This window comes from Camelina sativa, chromosome 19, assembly GCF_000633955.1.
Source record: "Camelina sativa cultivar DH55 chromosome 19, Cs, whole genome shotgun sequence".
NCBI classification, from domain to species: Eukaryota; Viridiplantae; Streptophyta; class Magnoliopsida; order Brassicales; family Brassicaceae; genus Camelina; species Camelina sativa.
The window spans coordinates 16479339-16500692 of record NC_025703.1 but is presented as its reverse complement, the minus strand read 5'-3'; the positions used below and the strand labels follow the sequence as shown (position 1 = coordinate 16500692).

The 21354-nt window shown below is 35.2% G+C and overlaps 5 protein-coding genes across 5 annotated transcripts; 2 read left to right on the top strand and 3 right to left on the bottom strand.

Annotated features, from left to right (window-relative positions):
* LOC104766527 (glucan endo-1,3-beta-glucosidase 13-like) lies at nt 4503–9919 on the top strand. The gene is made up of 3 exons (XM_010490435.2): nt 4503–4586; nt 9310–9564; nt 9666–9919. The coding sequence occupies exons 1-3, from the start codon at nt 4526–4528 to the stop codon at nt 9698–9700; spliced, it is 351 nt and encodes a 116-aa protein (XP_010488737.1). The 5' UTR covers nt 4503–4525; the 3' UTR covers nt 9701–9919.
* On the bottom strand, nt 9850–11204 carry LOC104766529 (transmembrane protein 256 homolog). Its single transcript, XM_010490436.1, has 5 exons — nt 11094–11204; nt 10937–11007; nt 10735–10815; nt 10605–10648; nt 9850–10149 (listed from the first exon to the last, which is right to left on the bottom strand). Exons 1-5 carry the CDS (start codon nt 11185–11187, stop codon nt 10050–10052), a joined length of 390 nt encoding a protein of 129 aa, XP_010488738.1. The 5' UTR covers nt 11188–11204; the 3' UTR covers nt 9850–10049.
* On the top strand, nt 11239–13546 carry LOC104766525 (scarecrow-like protein 21). Its single transcript, XM_010490432.2, has 2 exons — nt 11239–11404; nt 11845–13546. The coding sequence occupies exon 2, from the start codon at nt 12174–12176 to the stop codon at nt 13440–13442; it is 1269 nt and encodes a 422-aa protein (XP_010488734.1). The 5' UTR covers nt 11239–11404; nt 11845–12173; the 3' UTR covers nt 13443–13546.
* LOC104766526 (WRKY transcription factor 1) lies at nt 13489–16465 on the bottom strand. The gene is made up of 5 exons (XM_010490433.2): nt 16220–16465; nt 14945–15634; nt 14654–14834; nt 14394–14549; nt 13489–14296 (listed from the first exon to the last, which is right to left on the bottom strand). The coding sequence occupies exons 2-5, from the start codon at nt 15525–15527 to the stop codon at nt 13798–13800; spliced, it is 1419 nt and encodes a 472-aa protein (XP_010488735.1). The 5' UTR covers nt 15528–15634; nt 16220–16465; the 3' UTR covers nt 13489–13797.
* Nucleotides 20371–21354, bottom strand: LOC104766524 (serine/threonine-protein phosphatase 7 long form homolog; the record flags this gene model as incomplete). Its single annotated transcript, XM_010490431.2, is given in 1 exon segment — nt 20371–21354. A coding segment is annotated over 1 exon segment (669 nt), but the record flags the coding sequence as incomplete, so codon positions are not given.

Here is a 21354-nt window from a genome sequence, read left to right as displayed (position 1 = left end):
TGATCACAAAAGTTCAATTGAGAAAGATTAAAGACTCTTCATTTAAATCCCAAATGATTAGCAAACTTTGTACTTCTTCTATCTCATGGTCTATCACCTTCCCCAACAAACTAATCTTCATCTCCTAATTTTTTCTACAATAATTCTTTTTTCTTTCAATCACTTTTTTTCCATTCCTCCTTAAAAATGAATAATACATAAAGAAAAACCAGGTTAAACATCGAATTTTGGTCTTAAATTTCTAAGTTAATGATAGATCTATAAATTTTGGTTAAGCTTATGGTTCGAACGTTAATGTAGTAAGTCGAACAGCTTTAACCACTGTGCTACTATAACTTTCAACGATTGTTAACAATTTTAATACTATATAACCTATTTACACCGAAAATTTTATAACCTAATTATTCAAATATTTATTAATATATTTTTTGTTTCCAAATTTTTTCCACATACAAAAAAATCTATGTTTTTTTCTTTATAATTTTATATGCATTTTGTTTAAATAATTTCAATTATTTTTCATATATATTTTGGGGTCTATATTTTATCTTTCGTCCAGTAATTTTGTGTACTTGTTAAATCATTCAGTATGTTGGATAGATTCAAACCGTCCAGCAATTTTTGTGTAAGGGTTAAATCATTCAGCATGTTGGATAGATCTAAACCGTCCATCTATATTTTGTGTACGGTTTAAGCCATCCAGCATATTGGATAGATTCAAACCGTCAAAAAATATTTGTGTACGGTTTAAACCATCCAGCATATTGAAAGTCTAAGAATTAAATAAGTTGCATCTGTACACTTAATACATACATTTGTATACTTAATAATGTGTATAGAAATTTGTACCTTATTAAGCTGGATGGTATAAACCGTACTCAAATATTGTTGGACGGTGTGAATCTATCTAACATGCTAGATGGTGTAAACCGTACACCATAACTGTTGTACATAATAATCGTGTATACTACAACCATTGTATAGAAGAGTTGTGTTCAGCACTATCCAATCAGTTAACTACATTTGTACACTTAATAATGTGTACAAATTACATCTGTACACTTAATAAGGTGTACGGCTACAAAATTTGTAAAAAAATTAGCGTTATCAAATAAATTTATCAAACAATGTGCATATCAAATAATAGAGAAAAATAGATTTTTTTTTATATATGGAATTTTGTTTTAAAAAAATTCATTCACTAGTTTTTAGATGGAAGGGAAATACAAAGAAAGAAGAAACAAAATTAAAAAAAAATCTGGGCGAAAAAAAAATCTCGCCAGGGCCCACTATCCCAGTTCTTCGTTTCTTGCTTCTCTCCTCTTCCTTCCCTCTCTCCTCTTTCTTTTACAAAACAATCGGGGTCTTTCGGTAATTTTCATCACAGCTCTATGTCCCACCACATATCTCTCTCTTCCACCATCTCTCTCACACATCTCTTATTTCCAATTTTGTTATTAACTAGAAAATAGTTGTAACTTTTACATTTACTTTCCTATATAATAAAGTAAGGTTCTTTCAAATTCTTGTTTTCAGAAATTTGACAAGTGACATTCTATCTACTTGATATGTGTCTTCTTTTCTTCAAAACTCATAAGTATATATAGTATTTTCTTCTAATTTAGTTATATTATTTAATCGTATAATCTGCTTAACTCTATTGTATGCTATGTTTTTTTCTCCTATTACTTGTTATGGAAGATATATTAGTGTAGTTTTATTTTGTTGAGAATTTTTTGTATTTTACAAATTTAATCATCTAAGTTTATATAGTTTGTGTTGTTATTACGTTATTATTTGTTTCCTTTTGTTAATTACTTATTCTTTTTTATAACAAGTCCACGTATGTCAAAGTAAATAGACATATTTTTATTTTAGTTTGGTTATGTTATTATTTAAATATTATATTTATGTTAAAATGTATACAACGTTTATAAAGATTATGTTAATTGTCAAAGTTATTTTAAAATTTATAGATAACTTAGTTTTCTTTAATTTAAAATATTTGGTTTTCGATTTTAAACATTGTTTGATTTTTCATTGGTGTTCTTTTCTGTAAATCTTGAGAGACAAGTAACCTTTGTTATCACACGCCAAAATTCAAACATTGCAATCATCATTGTGAAAAGGAATCACATAGTAAATGCATAATCAATAAGATAAGACATATGAGAATTTTTGTTGATAATACGTAACAGATTTACCATAGTTTATGTATGCTTCACAAAGAGAGTTTATCCAGCAATCACGCTTGAGAGATTACTCTAGTTTGGTTCATATCGCTTATATGTATAAGCTTTCTCACAAAAAATAAAAAATAAAAAATAAAAAAATACTGACGTGTTGCGCTCACAAAACTCGAGAAAATATCCTCAGTTTTTAATAGTATTTTTATTTCCATACCATTGTATTTTTTTTAAATGACACCCAAAATTTAATTCTTTTATTTTTTTATAACTTAATTGTATCACTTAATTACATTTTCATAAAATTTTAAGAACTCTTGATTCATATGGTGAGATAATATAAAACTCATATTATAATAATTTCTATATGTTAAATCTTAATTATTATACAAGAATTTTATATATTCAAATAAAACTGAAAAATATATACTACACAAATAAATTTTAGATCTCAAATAATAATTTTACCGATAAATATTATAGATTTTGTATATATAAATTACAGTAAAATTATTTAATAAATAATTTTACTGTGCATATAATGTGGATTGTTATTTAGTATAAAATAAACTGCCAAAATGATGTAAGATTACAAATAATAAGTAACCAAGATGTTTAAAGAACCATGTGTCCCTATCAAGTACCCTCAACTCATAAAAAGTTCTAAAACCATCAAATCAAATCAGAGACACATAAAAGAAACCATATAAGGTGAAGTGACCTTATTGCAGTGGTCAATGGTAATTACTTAATACACAAGGCACCATCACACCAGAGATCGAGTTCCGCTCACTACAAATGTAGGGATTTGGCTAATGGGCCGGTTTGTTGTGGCCCAGTGGTTGACAAAAAAAACCATATAAGTATATATACACATAATATGGAAATAAAAATCACATAGATCATAGTATTTCTAAGGTGACAGCCTCAAACGTAACTTGCTAAGCCGAATATACTTGAGAAAATTTTCAGATTATTCGAGTTAATCAACCAAAACAGATCAAAGATTTTTCGCAAAATCAACATTAGAGTTTTTGTCCGATTCTATACATAATATTCACGATAAAAAAATTTCGTAACGAATTTAGAAATTTATTGTAGCCAATTAATTTCTTACACATAAAAACAAATAATAGAATTAAGGAATATGTGGACCAAAAAAAAATTAAGGAATATATGTGTTTTGCTTGAAAGCAGCAACACTAGTGGAGCTATTTTTCTTTATATTATTTGCACAAAATTATTTCTTTATCTGATACGTAAGGCTTGTAGTTAGAAAAATTACAAATTTACAATCCAATTGATAATTCAGTAGAAATTTAATGAAAGATTTATTTTTCTATCTTTTTGGGAAAATTTTGAATTGCTACCATCCAACATAACTCTCGCATAAAATCGACAAGTAACTTGATTAAAAATTTTCTTCAAGCTTTATATAAAAACAAAATTGTTTCAGCGTTGGAGACTTTTTAAATGACTAAAGTTATATAATGATTCATATGTGTACACGTGGAATAGAGGAAAAAAAGAAAATTTATTATTAGATGAATATGTTGAGTTGTATTAATTCTTATATTTTGATTAGTCACATGTTTTAAATGATGTGTCAGCTCCACATTTCTTCAAAATGCTGAAGTGTCATCACCTGAACAGAAACACATTCTAGTCTTGGTCCACCAAATATTGTGTTTAGTTGTATTAATTTTTTTAATTTGATTGGGTATTCACTTTAACTGATCTGTCAGACTCTGTTTCAATACAAAAGCTGAGGTGTCATGTTCTGGTGAAAAACATCGAAGTTTTATTGTATTGATTAAGCAAATCTCTTTGGAAAAACATTGAGTTCGAATGTTTAGATACTTTGACCATATATGTTTTGTATCCAATTCATAATCATCTATACTTTTATTTTTGGTACATAATTTAGTTACAGTCTTATAATAATTTTATTGTAAATTAACATAACTATTTTAAACGATTATACAATTACCATAGTTTTTTTATCAGCCAAATATAACTTCAAAATCTACGATACTTAATTAGATAACTAATTACCAGTATATCAAATATGAGAAATGCATGAAGTATACAACCCGATCGAGTCATGGAATTACATTTCTTAGTAAGAACTAAAAAATAATTAGTTTTTCTTTTTCATTTCCTTTGGTCAAAGAAGAATTAATTAGTCTTCCAAAACGTTTTTTTTTTACCTAAACAATTTGGAAGTTGATAAGAATTACACATAAATTTACTAAACAGGGATTATCTACTAACACTATAAAATACTCGAGGTGTGACCATCTTTAAGCTTCAAACCTTCCAACTTGCCTCTTGTGAAGATGAAAAGTTTCTGGTCAAGGATAGCAATTGCTTTACTTTTCATAACAGTAACGTTTTCAGGTACACCATTATTGTAACATCCACTCGCATACACATAATCTCAAAGATATAACATGTGTCTCTTCTTTTTTCTTATATAGCAAAAGCGGAGTTCGGACAAGAGTGTGTAGCCGATTCACAAATACCAGATTATGTGACACAAGCAGCCATAGACTGGGTTTGTAAACACGACGAAGCAGACTGCTTTAAGATTCAGCCTAACCAGCCTTGCTTCTTGCCCAACACTGTCAAGGGCCATGCCTCTGTTGTCTTCAATAGTTACTACCCTAATCATGGGTGCTGATTGTTACTTCAGCAGTGCCGCAATACTCACGCAACGCGACCCTAGTAAGCAACTTTATCTAGACCCTTTTGTCAACAATTATTTAAGCTCTCTGATGAATGAAGATCTTGACCCATTTGTGTTTGATTATCTCATGATTTGGTAGGTTATGGTTCGTGCACTACAACAAAAGTCCACATTCATAGCACATGATAATAGTTCGATTTCCTCAACTGCTATTAAAGATTGTTTATAATATTGGTTATTATACTATAGCGTTTACTAAACGCTAAGATAGAAAATCTCTAGGTGGGAATCTAAAATTGTTTTATCCGCCAATACTTAGCCAAAATAATTCACTTTGTACCGCCAAAACACTTAAAACCTATAAGAAAAAAAATCACTTATTAGTTATTACCAATTAAAACCTAATTTCTATCATTTGTTTTCTATCGTTCTTCAGTTTTTCTCCTCTCCTCCAATACCTCTTCGCTATCTTCAGATTCAGATTTTTTTTTTCCTCTTCAAAATCTTCGCGATGATTACACTAAACCCTAGATTTGATTTACAATATTGTCGCTTTTTGCCCTTTTGTGTTACCCTCGAGGCACCGACAACAAGACGAGACCAGCCACAGATCTGCACTTGAGGTAGTTGGTAGAGATTACTAAGATCTCTACAATTGTCCCAGATATGGCGTCACATCTTTCAGCTTTGTTGAATATTTTTTTTAATTTTTGGTGGATTCAGATTTGTGGGTCTCTTAACATGTTGGTGTTCTTCTCTCTCGTTAAGTCTTTGTCTTAAATTGTTGCCTTCTAGGTCGCTTTAATTGTGTGTGAAAGGTGAAAGCTTTTAGCTTTGTTTCTATCTCTTTGAGAACAATGGTGTTTGGCTAATTCTGACACTATCACCGTATTGGTGTTCCAGCGACGGTGGCTAATTGAGTCTTTACTGTCATAAACCCTAACTATAAAATCGATTTGTGATATCTTAGTCTCTCTCTCTTGCCAAACTTTGTGTGCAGGCAGAACTACAAGACCAAGAGCCTTTTTAGAGATAAAGATCTAAAATTTGGATTTTTGGTTGATTTAATTAGTTTGGAGATATAAGAGAATCAGCTTTTTTGGATACGGTGCTCTTCTTCTTTCATCTCCTCCTCTATGCCTGTTTTTTTATTTACTCTGCTGTTTGCGTTTACTCCCTGATGATAGTGAATTCAGAATTATTGGGAAAAAAGATTGAGTTTCTTTATGTGATTTGATTTCAATATTCCTGGATTAGGTTTTGAGCAATCAGTAAGTGTTTTAGAATTACTGTAACAATCTTAGAGGATTATATATATTCCTCAAGTTTGATTTTGTTTTTACAATTAAGTTAGTTTACTTTTTGTTGAAGAGTGTCAAATGTGATAAGAGTGGTTTCTGTAAGCTTTTGAAGTATTATGATGATTGAATTGTTACAAATAATTATCTCACGAGATAGAGATATGTTGGATTTGGGGTGTTCAGGTTCAGGATTGTTCAAGAAGAAAGGCTTTAAAGGATCATTTGCAGATGCAGGGCAGTCTGCAAAGGTACACACTCACTCTCATCTTTACGCTTTTTGCTTATATGGCTCTTCCACGAAACTGAGCATTGATTGCTTTCTTTTTGTTCAAGACTTTTGCTGTTTTATCTGGAGTCCATAGTTTTGTTCTTGTTTTGCAGCCATTAATGTTGGAGTTGATGGATGTTGCACTGGTCTTACTCTTAGTTTCCCCGGTAACCCAAAATCCATCATTCTCATCGTATTTTCTAACATAGCATTGGGTCTCTTAAATAGACTGATCCTGCAAGCATTTCAGCATCATATAAGTACTTTTAGTCTTGACATAGAAGAGAGCTAACCGGTACTTTTATGGTCTGTGTTGCAGGTGCTCCAAAAGCTCTTCTACAGAGTTGTCTCACTTTTGGGGCATTCTCTTTTATCCTCGAGGGACTCAACAAAAGACGAACAGCTCTGGTGAAAGTTAAAACATTTTTATCTATCACTAGTGTTACTGCTTTGGAAATGCTGAACTTTGTTTCGTTTCTTCTTGTGTGCACCAAGTTCTGGAGATAGAGAAGCTTCTCTTTTCTTGTAAACACAAGACATGTTAGTTTATTTTAATTAAGATTGTTATGTAAGACTTTATGTTATGTAAGACTTCTTTTGGTTAACATAATAATAATTTTATGTATGTTGGTGATTTTATAAAAAAAAATATGTATATATATATATCCAATTAAATAAATTCTGCAGAATAGGATTCAAATATACAAATTATAAAATTTATATAGCAAAAAAAATAACCCTAATTTGGTGTTACTATAAAATGTATTATAGCATTCAATTAGTGCTATAATATGAAAATGCTATCGTATGTAGATATTTATTATAGCATGTCAAAAACGCTATTGTATCTGGGGGTCTACCATGGCTGCCGATGTCACAGCATTTACAATAACGCTATGTAATATCTATGATAGCATTTTTCTCGCGCTAACAATGTAAATATTTGTTGTAGTGGTGCCACTTTGAGTATATGAAATTATTCAAATGAAGGGGCCAAGACATGAACGATGATGAATATAGAGATTTTTTTCTCATTGTTACTACTACTGGTAAACAATATAAAATAAATCCAATGTTTGTTGGAACTTGGCAGTTTCACTTTTTTACTCCTCTAGAGCTAATTAACAACAGCTTGTTTTCTAATGTAGAATTTTGATAAATTGTATGGTAACAAGATTACACTAAATTCTACCAATGTGAATAAGTAAAGGAAGTTTATGGTTGTGGATACGGAATTTTATTAAGCAATACCTTAGTGGAAAACATTGAGTTCATACTTCACATGTCGGATAAGCTTGACCACAACTCGACAATATATATGGTTTTGAGATTGTTTAGAAAAGTAGAGACAGTAACGTTTACGTGTCATTGGTCAATTCGATTTTGACATAAATAAAAATAAATTGAGTTCATTGAACTATATAAACCATGAATATTGAAGTTCAAAATCACAATATAGAGAAGCCAAAAAAAAGAGCCTCACCCTCCTCTGCACTCATCCACGAGGTGGTTATGAAACCACATTGAATGATTATCTACTATGCATTTTTCTTACGTTTAGGTTTTCATGTTTTGAATATTGCTCCGCGGGATATGGCATTGATGATGTCTTTGGACCGCCTCGGCCCTCGGCCAAGAGAAATAAGGGTGTAATTGTTTTATTTTTTAGTTGAATACTAATACATTAGGGAGATTTATCAAATCTCCCGCTCTTTACCAAAACAAAAGAAACCCTAGCTACCAAATAGCAAGAAGACGCAGACAAATAGAAAACAAGTGGAAGGGAGATAATTCTTATGCTTTATACTTTATATAGTAGACGTGTCCAAGTTTCAATTGATCCTGTACGTTTCATGTGCTTTTTTCTCGTACGTTACAATGTTCTATATAAAACAAGGTGCATTAGTTACAATGTACTTGTTTAGAGGTTCATAAACGTAACGAACTGGCTGTCTTTTTAATTAAAAACTTGAATAAAATGCAAAGAACTAATAACGTAACTGCAACCGGGCAACAACGTTTCACCTACATATTTTGTTTTTCTCGTTTGTTACTGGTGCAGAATAAAGATTGGATATTTCATCTCTTCTGCAGCTAATGAAACAAAATATGTAGGTGAAACGTCTTAATGACTTGAATATATAATTTGAGTTTTAATGAGTTTTTATATGATGTTGATAATTTTAATTTTATTAATTTAGGGAAGTTGGTATGATTTAGTGTAAAATCTTTCAGATCCCACCCTCAAATCATAATATTTGAATTTATGTATTTTTATGGAGTTCCTCTCAAATACTATTATCCTTTAAAATCATTAAAAATCAAATTTTGAAAACAAATTTAATAACACTGGATTTTAAAATAAATTTTTAAATCATTAATTCAATAACAATGGATTTCATTAGACTTTTTAAAAAAACTATGATTGAATAACATGAGATTTTACACATTAAACAAATCACAATGTTTAAATTTCAAAATCTAAGAAACTTAATTATATAACCAATGAAATATATATATATACGAACCCACTCATGGGATTACATTCCTAATTAGAAGTAATTAGTAGTCTTGCAAAAAAGTAATTTTGTACTTAAAGAATTTGGCAGTTGATAAGAATTACACATAAATTTACTAAACAGAGATTATCTACTAACACTATAAAATACTCGAGTTATGACCATCTTCAAGCTCTCAAACCTTCCAACTTGCCTCTTGTGAAGATGAAAAGTTTCTGGTCAAGGATAGCAAGTGCTCTACTTTTCATAACAGTAACGTATTCAGGTATACCATTATTGTAACATCCACTCGCGTACACATAATCTCAAAGATATAACATGTGTCTCTTCTTTTTTTTATATATAGCAAAAGCGGAGTTCGGACAATGGTGTGTAGCCGATTCAAAGATACCAGATTATGTGACACAAGCAGCCTTAGACTGGGCTTGTCAACAGGGCGGAGCAGATTGCAGTAAGATTCAGCCTAACCAGCCTTGCTTCTTGCCCAACACTCTCAAGGACCATGCCTTTGTTGTCTTCAATAGTTATTACCAGCTTTATAAGCACATGGGTGCTGATTGTTACTTCAGAAGCGCCGCAATACTCACGCAACGCGACCCTAGTAAGCAACTTTATCTAGACCTTTTTCCCAACAGTTATTGAAGCTTTTGATCAAACAAAATTTTGAACCATCTGTCTCTGATTATCTCATGATTTTGATAGGTCACGATTCGTGCCATTTTGAGTATATCAAATGATTCAAAGGGAAGGGCCAAGATGACATGAAAGATGATGAATAGAGTGATTTATCTCATTGTTAGTACTATTGCACAATATAAAATAAATCCATCTTTGTTGCTTGGAAGTTTCACCTTTTTTACTCCTCTGGAGCTAATGAAGCATAAACTTGTTTTCTAATGTAGAATTTTTATAAATTGTATGGTAATAAAATTACATTAAGATGGTCATTTACATAATCCCATTTATGGTTGTCGACACCGACGACACGGAATTGTATTAAGCAATCTCTTAGGGAAATTAAACAGTGAGTTCATATGTCGAATAAGCTTGGCCACAACTTGACAATATAGATGGTTTTGAGATTGTTTAGAAAAGTAGGGTTCCCCATGCAGCGATGAACGCAAAGCCTCCGAATGGTGCCAAGGTTGAAAACTTTCTGTCCTCACGCAGCGCTACCATATAACACCTGCAACATTTTGACAAACATAAAACTTTCTCACATACTCATTACCTGGAAATAGACTACTGATCCAAAAACATTCTAGTTACCTAGTAAGCATCTGAAATATAGTTCAAAGACCATAATTTCAGATACACATGATATGTGGGACGGGAGCAAATTATTTCATGAAATGCATTCTGAAATTAAGTCATTACTCACAAGCCATACATACGAAGACCTATTAGCAAGTGACGCAATGCTTTTTAGATATTTAAGAGTACCAAACATGTCAACATGGAACATGGATAAAATCCCAAGTATTGCCAATGCCAAAAGATAAGAGTGTATACTGGAAACTCCAAATGATAATCTCAAGTACAAGACATCCAACAAACATTAAGCACAAATGCTCTACTATATACACATTCATTCAAGAGCTTAAATTGAAGAATTTGAGAAACAAAAAGACAACAACTTACGTCCCGGAAAAGGCTACAATCCCAGCAGTCAACAAGCCACCAAACTGAGCAAGAAAAAGGATATGTCAGCTCCATCAACTAGCATAAGGACACAAACCGGAGAAACAGAGGAAACAAAAGAAAGCTTTACAATGTTGGGATATTTGGTGCTAGGAGCAGAAACAAGAGCAGCAGTGTGAACCAAATGGTAAAGAGAAGCCGTTTGCCACACCTGAAAGAAATAAATAAAAACCGTAACTTTATCAGACAAATCCAACAACAAATGCAAAAACCCAGATAGCTAAATTGTCACAAAAAGTAATCAAATTTTCGAACAATTTCAGAATCTGAACCTGTTTGTAAGAAGGGTTCTCTGGTTTAAAGAAATGAGCACCGTAAGTTCCTAACCCAAGAGCAGCCATACCTACAACACTAGACGAATCAGTATCTTCCTTACGTACAGGTTACAGCATCAATTCAAAGATCATTACTTTATCGAAAAATTCTTACCGGAAACTGCAGCTACTTTGTGCCATATCCGAGGATCCATCGATCGTCTTCCTCTGAGGTCTCTTATTAGGTTACTTCTTACACTATTTCCCATTTGACCAGAGACTTTAAGAGAGAGAGAGATGGGTCATATCGTATAACCAAGTGGGTGATCGGGTCTTATTCGGTTTAAGCTGAAACGGTGTCGTATCTTCTTTACATCCACTAAAGATTCTTCCTTTTGCTTCAGCAGCGAGCTTTGGGTGGGATCTCTCACTTGCAAAACCAAATCTCTTGGACCAAAACATTACTTCTTAATCTACCTACACAAGGTTAGTTTTTTCCCCCACAAAAATCTAAACTTTGTTCCCCGATTTTGATGTTCTGCTTCTTCTTAGACACAAAACTTTGAAATTTTGCAAATTCGACGCATTCAAAACGAAGATAGTTGTTCAGTTTTATGTTGGTTTGTTGTATATGATGCTTTCTCTTTCTCGACGTTTACTTTAAACTCTAAAGAGAAATTGTCAAATTGTGATCGTATGATTGGATAAGGGAAGTGCTAGTTTAGGATTGGAACTCTCTTTATGTCTTTGTTTATTGATGAAGTAGTTCATAGTTGATGAAGATTCATAGAGTACTCATGAATTGATTTCTATAATAGTACTAGAGTCCAAATAAAAGTTTTGATCTCCATGGATATGATTGCTTCGATTGATCTCCATGGATATCTAATTCAATCTGATTAAAGACTTGTGTATGACTTCTACAGGTGTTGCAGCCTTATATTAATGGCTATTTCTAGGTAGCGGTATACTGTGTGTTATGAAGATCAGATATGTAAAGGTCATCTCCTGAGGATAATGGTTGATGTTTAAAGTTTCCTGGCGAAAAGTATATCAGAGTACTTTACTTGAAATCCACTGCTGAGATTTGGAGCAGAAGCTGCATCTCGGGGACTTTTTCAGAAGAAAGTGATTTATCTGGTTGAGGTTTTCATGAACTTTTGTTATACAACTCTATCCACCAATAGTATCTCCCTCGATCAACAGCGTTCTCCTAATAATACCAAGAACTATTCCCTGAGGCTGCTTGTTTGTGATGGACAATGTAAGAGGTTCGAGACACAATGTGCGAGAAGTGGAAACAATAATGTTGCAGCCTTTGCCAGAGATAGCTGAGAGTATCGATGATGTTATCTGCCATGAACTCTCCATGTGGCCCGAAGATGCTAATGACTTGTTGTTGATAGTGGAGGCAATATCAAGGGGAGACTTGAAATGGGTACTTGTTGCTTGTGCGAAAGCTGTTTCTGAGAATAATCTTCTACTGGCACGATGGTGTATGGGCGAGTTGCGTGGTATGGTTTCGATTTCTGGTGCGCCAATCCAGAGATTGGGAGCTTACATGTTAGAAGGGCTTGTGGCAAGGCTAGCTGCCTCTGGTAGTTCGATATACAAATCTCTCCAATCCAGAGAACCAGAGAGTTACGAGTTCTTATCTTATGTGTACGTTCTGCATGAGGTTTGCCCATATTTTAAGTTTGGGTACATGTCAGCAAATGGGGCGATAGCAGAAGCAATGAAGGATGAGGAGAGAATTCACATTATTGACTTCCAAATTGGGCAAGGGAGCCAGTGGATTTCACTGATTCAGGCTTTTGCAGCTAGGCCTGGTGGGGCTCCAAATATTCGAATTACCGGAATTGGTGATGTATCTGTCTTGGTTACAGTCAAGAGAAGACTAGAGAAACTTGCAAGGAAGTTTGATGTCTCATTCAAGTTCAATGCGATTTCAAGGCCGAGTTATGAAGTTGAAGTGGCAAATCTTGATGTCCGGGAAGGCGAAGCCCTTGGAGTTAACTTTGCTTACATGCTGCACCACTTGCCTGACGAGAGCGTAAGTATGGAAAACCATAGGGACCGGTTGCTGAGGATGGTGAAGAGTCTATCACCTAAAGTGGTCACCCTTGTGGAACAAGAATGCAACACGAACACTTCCCCTTTCCTTCCTAGGTTCTTTGAGACATTAAGTTATTATACGGCAATGTTTGAATCTATTGATGTGATGCTTCCGCGAAATCACAAAGAAAGGATCAGTATCGAGCAGCACTGCTTGGCAAGGGATGTAGTCAACATCATAGCTTGTGAAGGAGCCGAGAGGATCGAAAGGCACGAGCTTCTCGGGAAATGGAAGTCAAGGTTTTCCATGGCAGGTTTTGAGCCATACCCTTTAAGCTCAATAATTTCAGCCACCATTAGAGCCCTCTTGAGAGATTACAGCAACGGGTATGGGATTGAAGAAAAAGATGGTGCTCTATATCTTGGTTGGATGGACAGAATCTTGGTTTCATCTTGTGCCTGGAAGTGAAAGAATAAATGGATCCGAGAATGTAATGTAAAAGACAGATTGGAAGTAATAGATGGTTGTCTCAATACCATTAATAAGGTTGAATCAAATCATATACATCCCCATACTACAACTATTACACAGGCTCCATCGACAAAGAAAGACTCATGTTGTGTTACCATCTCTTCCTGTAACTCTTATTTGAACCAAATGGAAGTGGCTATATAAGGGTAGTAAGCATACTATTCCATTAAACACTAATCTAAATCTGGTCCCGCCTGAACAACAACTGTACAGTCTATAACCATTATCGCCTGTACTAATCTATGTTAAAACAGCCATATAAATTACCACTCGGTACAACAACACCGAATGCTTAGCTTTGGGCAGGCTCTGTCTTGGGTTTCTGTTCCTCAGTCTCCAAGGTTCTCACTGCCTTCTCATGACAAGCTGTGGTTTTATCATCTGACTTTGTTTCTAGCTTCGTGTGATTGGCTGCATGATCTTTGTTTACATCAGATATGTCTTTTATATCTTCCTTCAGTTTCTCATCCAAGACAGGACCTTGATCAAGACTTTTCTCAAAGCCATTAGTCTTAGTTTTCTTTATTGGGTGATCTTCGTCATGCTGGTCTTTTATAATGGATTGAAGACCTGAGCTTTGTGGAGTCTTGTTGGCATCTCCTTCTTTAACATTCAGTTCTTTATCATCAACTTCCGAGTCCAGCACGTTATTATGAGTAACAACCCTTCCTGGAGGCATATCGTGATCGTGTTTTCCCTCGTAAGTCGTTATAAGCAATTTAGTGTCATGAGATGACCTCTCTACGTGTTTCTTGACAGGGCATCCAGAGCTTGAACATCTGTAGTAGCTCCTAAATATATAAAACATCGAACAGAGAAAGGAAGTAAGCAGAAAAGAATGAAACCAAAAAGTTTGACATCATGCTTTAATATGTAATCAGTCATTACCTCGGATATGGGCTGCCTTTTACTGATTTCTGACCATATTTACGCCATCGGTACCCATCATTCACAATATCAAACAGAGTCTGAGTGTGAACCACAATGCGTGAATCATTGGTTGACCTCTCCACAGGACTTGGCTCAATGTTTCCTCCTTTCTTCCTAATATAGTGACATCGACATAACAAGAAAAACAAAGATCACCAATGGTGAAGCCTTCCTTCAGAAGAATGGAAAAAAAAAACTGAAATATTGATCATCACTACCTTCGCTTTGAGGAAGGACTATTATAATCCTTGTGACTGTTGTCTCCCTTTATCCTACTTGATTGTGAACTATCAGTTTTCACATCATCGGCTGGTGGAACAACTGAAACATGTAATCCTCTGTGGATCTTTGGTGGTTCGGTTTGGCGAGGTGTCTGAACAATGGATCCAGATGATTTCTCTACAAACATAATACCATAAGAATGAATGTTACATTTAATATGTTACCACATCATAAGCGCTAACGGAAACATTTTTATAAATAGAAAATTATATATGTTCTTTATTCACCTTTACTCACAGATGTAAAGACATCACTTCGTTTATCCTGATTGATAGGTACAGGACCAGTAAGAGGCTTTGGATGATCATGTTCACCAAAGTAAACAGTGTCCACGACTTGTCCACCAGGCGACCGTTCCAATTGCTTTTTGGCTTTGCAGTTTGGGTGCGTGCACCTGTAATAGCTCCTGACAAACTCATTCCCCTTAACAAGCTTCTGTCCGTATTTCCGCCAGTTGTACCCGTCTTCCATAACCTTCTCGCGAATAAAAGGGCTATTCCCTTCCGAACCAGACTGCAAAGACAAGGCAGTGCTACTTTCAGAAATCTTTGGTGGTTTCTCGGATGTCGGGGAAGCGACATCTACTTCCGACTGTGAAGCTGTGGTATGAGGAACAGGTTGTAGTAGCTCCTTGCACTCTGCAGATTTCGAACTTTCAGTTTGACAGCCTTCAACAACAGTTTCAGCTCTAGTTACAGTCACTGGTTTAGCCTCCATTTCATCAGTGGCAACAACATCATCAGCTACTTTAGTCTCGCTTGAATCGTCTAGTTCCATATCACTAACCGGAACTTTACCAACCTCAGCCATAATTAAAACACCAACAAAATTTTCTAACCAACACCAAAAGAAATTCAAACGAGTTCAAAGCCGGATAGAATCAAGCTTAAACGCCAAATCCATTTAGTTTCCAAAGCCTGGAGAAGCAATCAAAACAAAAACAAAAATTATTTTACTGAATTTATAATACTAAACTAAACTCCATAGAAACAACAATAGGAATAAACTTTTACAGAACACAAAGGATCTCTCAAGAGCATGACAGAGTAGTGTGAAGCCATATAGAATAACAAAGTCTTCACTTTTGAGATTTTCAATGTGACAGTTACAATTTTATCAAAGGCTTCTTGAATTTTAATTTGTCCTATGCTCGACCAACGAGTCAATAGACTCAAGTATTACCATAAAGTCTCACAAAATGTGTCCACAAACCAAACAAGAAATTACTCGTTTTATATCCCCAATAGACATGATAAACAAACAAGAACTCAATCTCTCACTTAAAAACTCCCAAAAGTAAAGCATTTGCTAAAAATCTTGTAACCAAATAATTTAAAAAAAAAAAAAAAAAAAAAAAAAAAAAAAAAAGGCAAATTAGTTCCATTTACTACGGAGTCAGGAGACGACCCAGTATCAAGATTCGCATAAAAATTAAACATTTAATACTACCCTAAATTTGTTTTTTTTTTAAACAGCTTAAATAAATATACCAAAAAATTTACCTAGCACAGACATCGAGAAGATCACCATCCGACCAAAACACCCAAAAAAAGACGAGGATCCCAAGAAAAAACTGAAGCTTCTCAAAGTTCTTGTAATAAAAGATCAAGAAACCCGTAGATCGAATCGAACAAACTCAAATTGGGTTACAGAGAGAAAAGAGAAGAACAAAAGGTCATGTCAAAAAAAAAAACAGATGGTTGGACTTAGAAATGACTATTGAAGAAAGAAAAAAAAATAGAGAGAGAGAGAAGAAGAAGAAAGTGGAAAGAAGCGGTTGTAATTCTGTGTTTCGCGGTGTACAGGAAGATATGTGGACGCAGCTGATCTAACGGTTAGATGATACGTTTCTCATGACATATATTCTCCACCCACAAAACACAAGCCGACAAAAAGACGAAGCATTGGGACCCACAGAACCCAGTGCATTATAATCTCGTGTCTCTCATTAGTGTTGTGTTTTCTTCGTTTCCTTCGGTTATAAAGTGAGAGTATATTAAAGTACAGGGATCTGTTTTTGCAAATATGTATATTTTATTTACTTACTCCGAGGAACAAAACAAAAGTATTTGATTCTTTCACAAGTGGGTGGACTTGTTTTTTTTTTTCTTTTGTTAGGACTACTTTTGTTTACAGAACTTAAGTACTTTTGTAATTAAAGAAAAAAATGTGAGGAATTTTCAAGGTCAATTTGTTGAACCACCACTGATCTTCAAACATTTTCGAATTTTAGAAATGTTGTTGTTGTTGTTGTTATTTTAAAATTCACAAAAGAACAAAATGGAGAATTTTTATGAGTAAACACACTACACTCTTTTCAGAAGTTAGATGAGTAGAAAGAGAGAGAGAGAGAGAGAGAGAGAGAGAGAGAATGAGGAAATAGCATCTTTGTTAGGTAAATTAACTAATTTGTTTTTACTGCAATAGTGACTATTTGATCTACCAAATATAGTCAAAAGGGTTTGTAATTTTTTTTCCTTCATAAATCTATTATACAAATCCATTGTACATAAATCTAATTAAACATATCAAATGATCCGTTAGTGACTCAATCAAATGCATCAATCTAGAATCGAACGAAGTGAAAATAGATTCAAGCAATGACAACACCATCAGGGTTTTAGCACAAGTTGAGTTTACGAATCATTTCGATTACATTCATTAAGGATTAGAGACATGACACAATAAGTGCAACCAATACTTGACGATAAAACTCGTTTGCAATTAGAAGTTCGTCAAATCAGATTGAACATCATTTTGTGTAAGTAAAGTTCTTAAGCATCTCGAACGGTTGGGGGGAAACCCCACATCTTATCAATAAACTTGATATGTAAAATAATGTTAATGACTAACTTTTTTTTGCTAAACTGTAAATATCATATAAATGAAAGAGTTTGGTTTTTCAATCTTTATATTGGTTTCTTGGCAAAAAAGATAAAAACAAGAAAGCAATACAATCTTCGGTTCAAAAGGACAATACTATTATAACCACATACTCATGAGATTCTTGAATTGTTTCTTACACTGGCGTGCAATGATGGAGTTTCGGATCTCTCTATCAATGTCCTTGAAGATCACGGAAGGCAGGATGTGAGCCTGACTATGAAGCAGATTATTTCTCTGTTTCTAGATAGCATATATTACAGCCTGAGCGACCAACTTTCGGAGGGTTGGTGGTGATCTTGTATTTTTGACTCTTGTCCACGACATCAAATCAGCCCAGCAGTTGAAGTTGATGTGAGGCAAATGGAGGTGAACGCTAACTCCATTCCAGAGGAACAACGCAAAATCGCAGGTTAGCAGCAAATGATCCTTGGTTTCCTGAGCAGAGGAACATAGAATGCATTGGGTATCAATGTTCATCCCCCACCGAGCCAGCCTTGTTTTTGTTGGGAGACGATCAAGGTTCGCAATCCACATGTTAAATGCATTCCTTGGTGTCGCTCCCTTGTACCACACAGACTTTGACCAATCAACTTCATTTGCTCTTGGTCGCAGAACGGACCAAGTTTTTGAGGATGAGAAGCCACCACAATCTTTTCCATCAACTACCCAGTTATAAGAGTCTCTACCTTGATCGATGGTTGGAAGGCTGATACTCGTTAGGTAGATTTGCAGATTTAGAGCTTGGTCAGTACAAGGATCGGTTATGGTCCACCCAGCCTCATTACAAACCTCATGGACTTTCGCTTGCAAAGGAATTCTTAGGCTTCGAGGACCATTTGTGCCTATGTATTTAATAAGAGGACCAAAGGGTGTCCAATTATCAAACCAAAAGCTAGCCTCTCTACCATTTCCTATGTTGCAATGGACAAATTGTTCTGCTAGATCTCTCAGCCTGAGAATGCATTTCCAATTCCAGGAGTCCGCAACTCTTTCTTTTTGATTCCAGAAACTGGTAGTGGTACTACAATTGTGGAGCCGATGCCAAGCCACCCAGAGAGAGCCACTTGAGGAGAACAACAACCAGATCAGGCATAGGCATAAGGTTCTGTTCCAAGTAGCAAAACGCCTGAGCCCTAGACCTCCTTCTGCTTTGGGCAGACAAACCTGAGCCCACGCTACCTTTGCCATCCCTCTATTATCAATCCTGCCAGACCACATATATTTAGAACACAAAGATTCTATTTTTCTGATGCACCCCAGTGGTAAGATGAAAGCTGAGATCCAGAAATTGACGATTCCTGCGATAACCGTGGATATAAGTTGAAGCCTTCCAGCGAAAGATAGGGAACTTACAGCCCAAGCTTTAAATCTATGAGAGATCTTTTCTATCAAGGGTGAATATTCTGATACTTTTAGCTTCCAGCTCATCAACGGTAGACCCAAATAACGGATCGGTAGAGATCCCATCGTGAAACTGTAGCTTGTCAATGCATTGGATTCAATAGGGCTTAAACCGGCATGGAATAATTGAGTCTTCTCCCAATTCATTTTTAAACCTGACCATCCCGCAAAGTCTTCCAGGGTCTCGTAAATACCATGAAGGGATGAGCTGTCTCCATTGAAGAAGATCATAACATCATCCGCAAACATCAAGTGAGAGATCTCCAATTCCTCTGTTTTGGGATGGTAGGATATATAGCCTGATTCATACCTTGACTGAAGTAAGCTAGAGAAAACCTCCATGGCTAGGACGAAGAGGTAGGGAGAGATGGAGTCTCCTTGTCTTAGACCTTTAGTACTTTGAAAGTAACCGCCATTCTGTCCATTTACAATCACCGAAAAGCTCGCAGTGGAAATACATTGGTGGATCCATCCANCCTGATTCATACCTTGACTGAAGTAAGCTAGAGAAAACCTCCATGGCTAGGACGAAGAGGTAGGGAGAGATGGAGTCTCCTTGTCTTAGACCTTTAGTACTTTGAAAGTAACCGCCATTCTGTCCATTTACAATCACCGAAAAGCTCGCAGTGGAAATACATTGGTGGATCCATCCAATGAATTTTTCGGGAAGATTGATAGCTCTTAGGGTAGATAGGATGAAATCCCACCTGACAGAGTCAAATGCCTTTCTCAAATCCACTTTTAACATGGCACTAGGTGCCACATCCTATTTATTATAGCCCTGAACGATCTCTGTTGCTAGAAGGACATTCACGATCAGCAACCTCCCAGGCATGAAAGCTGATTGTGAATGATTGATGAACATAGAGAGAATTTTCTTAAGACCCCCTGCTAGCAACGTGGATATAACCTTGTAAACAACGTTGAGGCATGAAATTGGTCAAAAATCAGACATTCTTGAGGCATTAGTGATTTTAGGGATTAGAACCAGGTTGGTTGCGTTCCACTGTTTGAGTATCTTGCCTGACCGAAAGAATTCAAGCACTGCTTCAGTAACTTCTCCTCCCAGAATGAATTAACTTTGAAACCTAACTTTATATAATAAGAAGGTGGATCTAATTTCTAAAGTGTAGAATGAAAATAAGAGAAACAAAGCATAACAATGATAGAAATATGAAAACCAATGAATAAAAAAACTTGTCAACCACAACTAGGAGAAGATGATTTAATAAATAACAAAGAAAAAGTTGTGAAACCAACTCTTGCGATATGCATTAAAATGTTGAGTTTGCAGGGGAATGACCTGAAAATAAGAAGTCTCTACTTGCGATAATCTAAGTTTGTTTCCGCTAGGAAGAAACAGAGATACTAAATTACTATAATCAGAGTCACACTAATCACTATATCAGAATACTGATGTTTCATGCTTCTTCCATCCATTTCTGTAACCTCTTCTACAGATAGTTGATTAAACATACTTCTAAAACAAAAGACAGTACTTTAAGAAAACAAACGAAATAAGTTGAAAGAAAAAGAAAAAAAAACAGAAAACTAAACTTAAGTTCCTCTGCGGCCATAACTCTCATTGAATCTTTCAGTTCCATAACTCTCAACAACTCAAGAGATAGACAGGGCAGAGAGATTCACATTGGTTAAATAGATGAGATGAAACCAACTGTTTTCAAGCCACCATAGTGTTCGCTCCTCTTCTTTCGAGAGGAGACGAATCTGCAACACTTTCTCCCATCTCTGTTCCATCTTCTTCCTCTCTGTTGGCGTTTTCATCACCGCTAACATCACTAATTATTTCCTTTGCTGCATCATAATCTTCAACCTTTGACTCTTTATCTTCTTTCTTCACATCATAGCCCTCGGGGAGTTCCGCCATGCTCTCGGTTGGCTCCTCGCCAGTCATAACATTAGTTGTATCAATTTCTTCATGTAACTTACTGTCCTCAAAAGACTTGTCTGCATCGTCTAGCAATGACCCGTCAATCTTGTTGATGTCTTGAGTCTCGGGCAATTGAGGGATGGTGTCGCAAAGCTCCATGTCATCAACTTTGGTGACAGGATCATACAGATGTGTTTCATCATACACTGAATTTGTATGCGTAAGTGGTAAATGCATTTCACCAACCTCAACCACAGGTCCAAACTGTGATTCATCTTCACTACCACCATAGTCTTCCATTGGATCAATACCTTTCCTTCTCTTCCCCATCCCCTTCCTTCTCACCCTTTCTTTACCACGCATTCTTTTCCCAAGTTCGATCTGCTGCTGGCTCTCTGTTGTAACCGTTACGCCAGCTTGATCTCTTAGGCAATCTTGCGCAAGGTTCATAATCCGTGA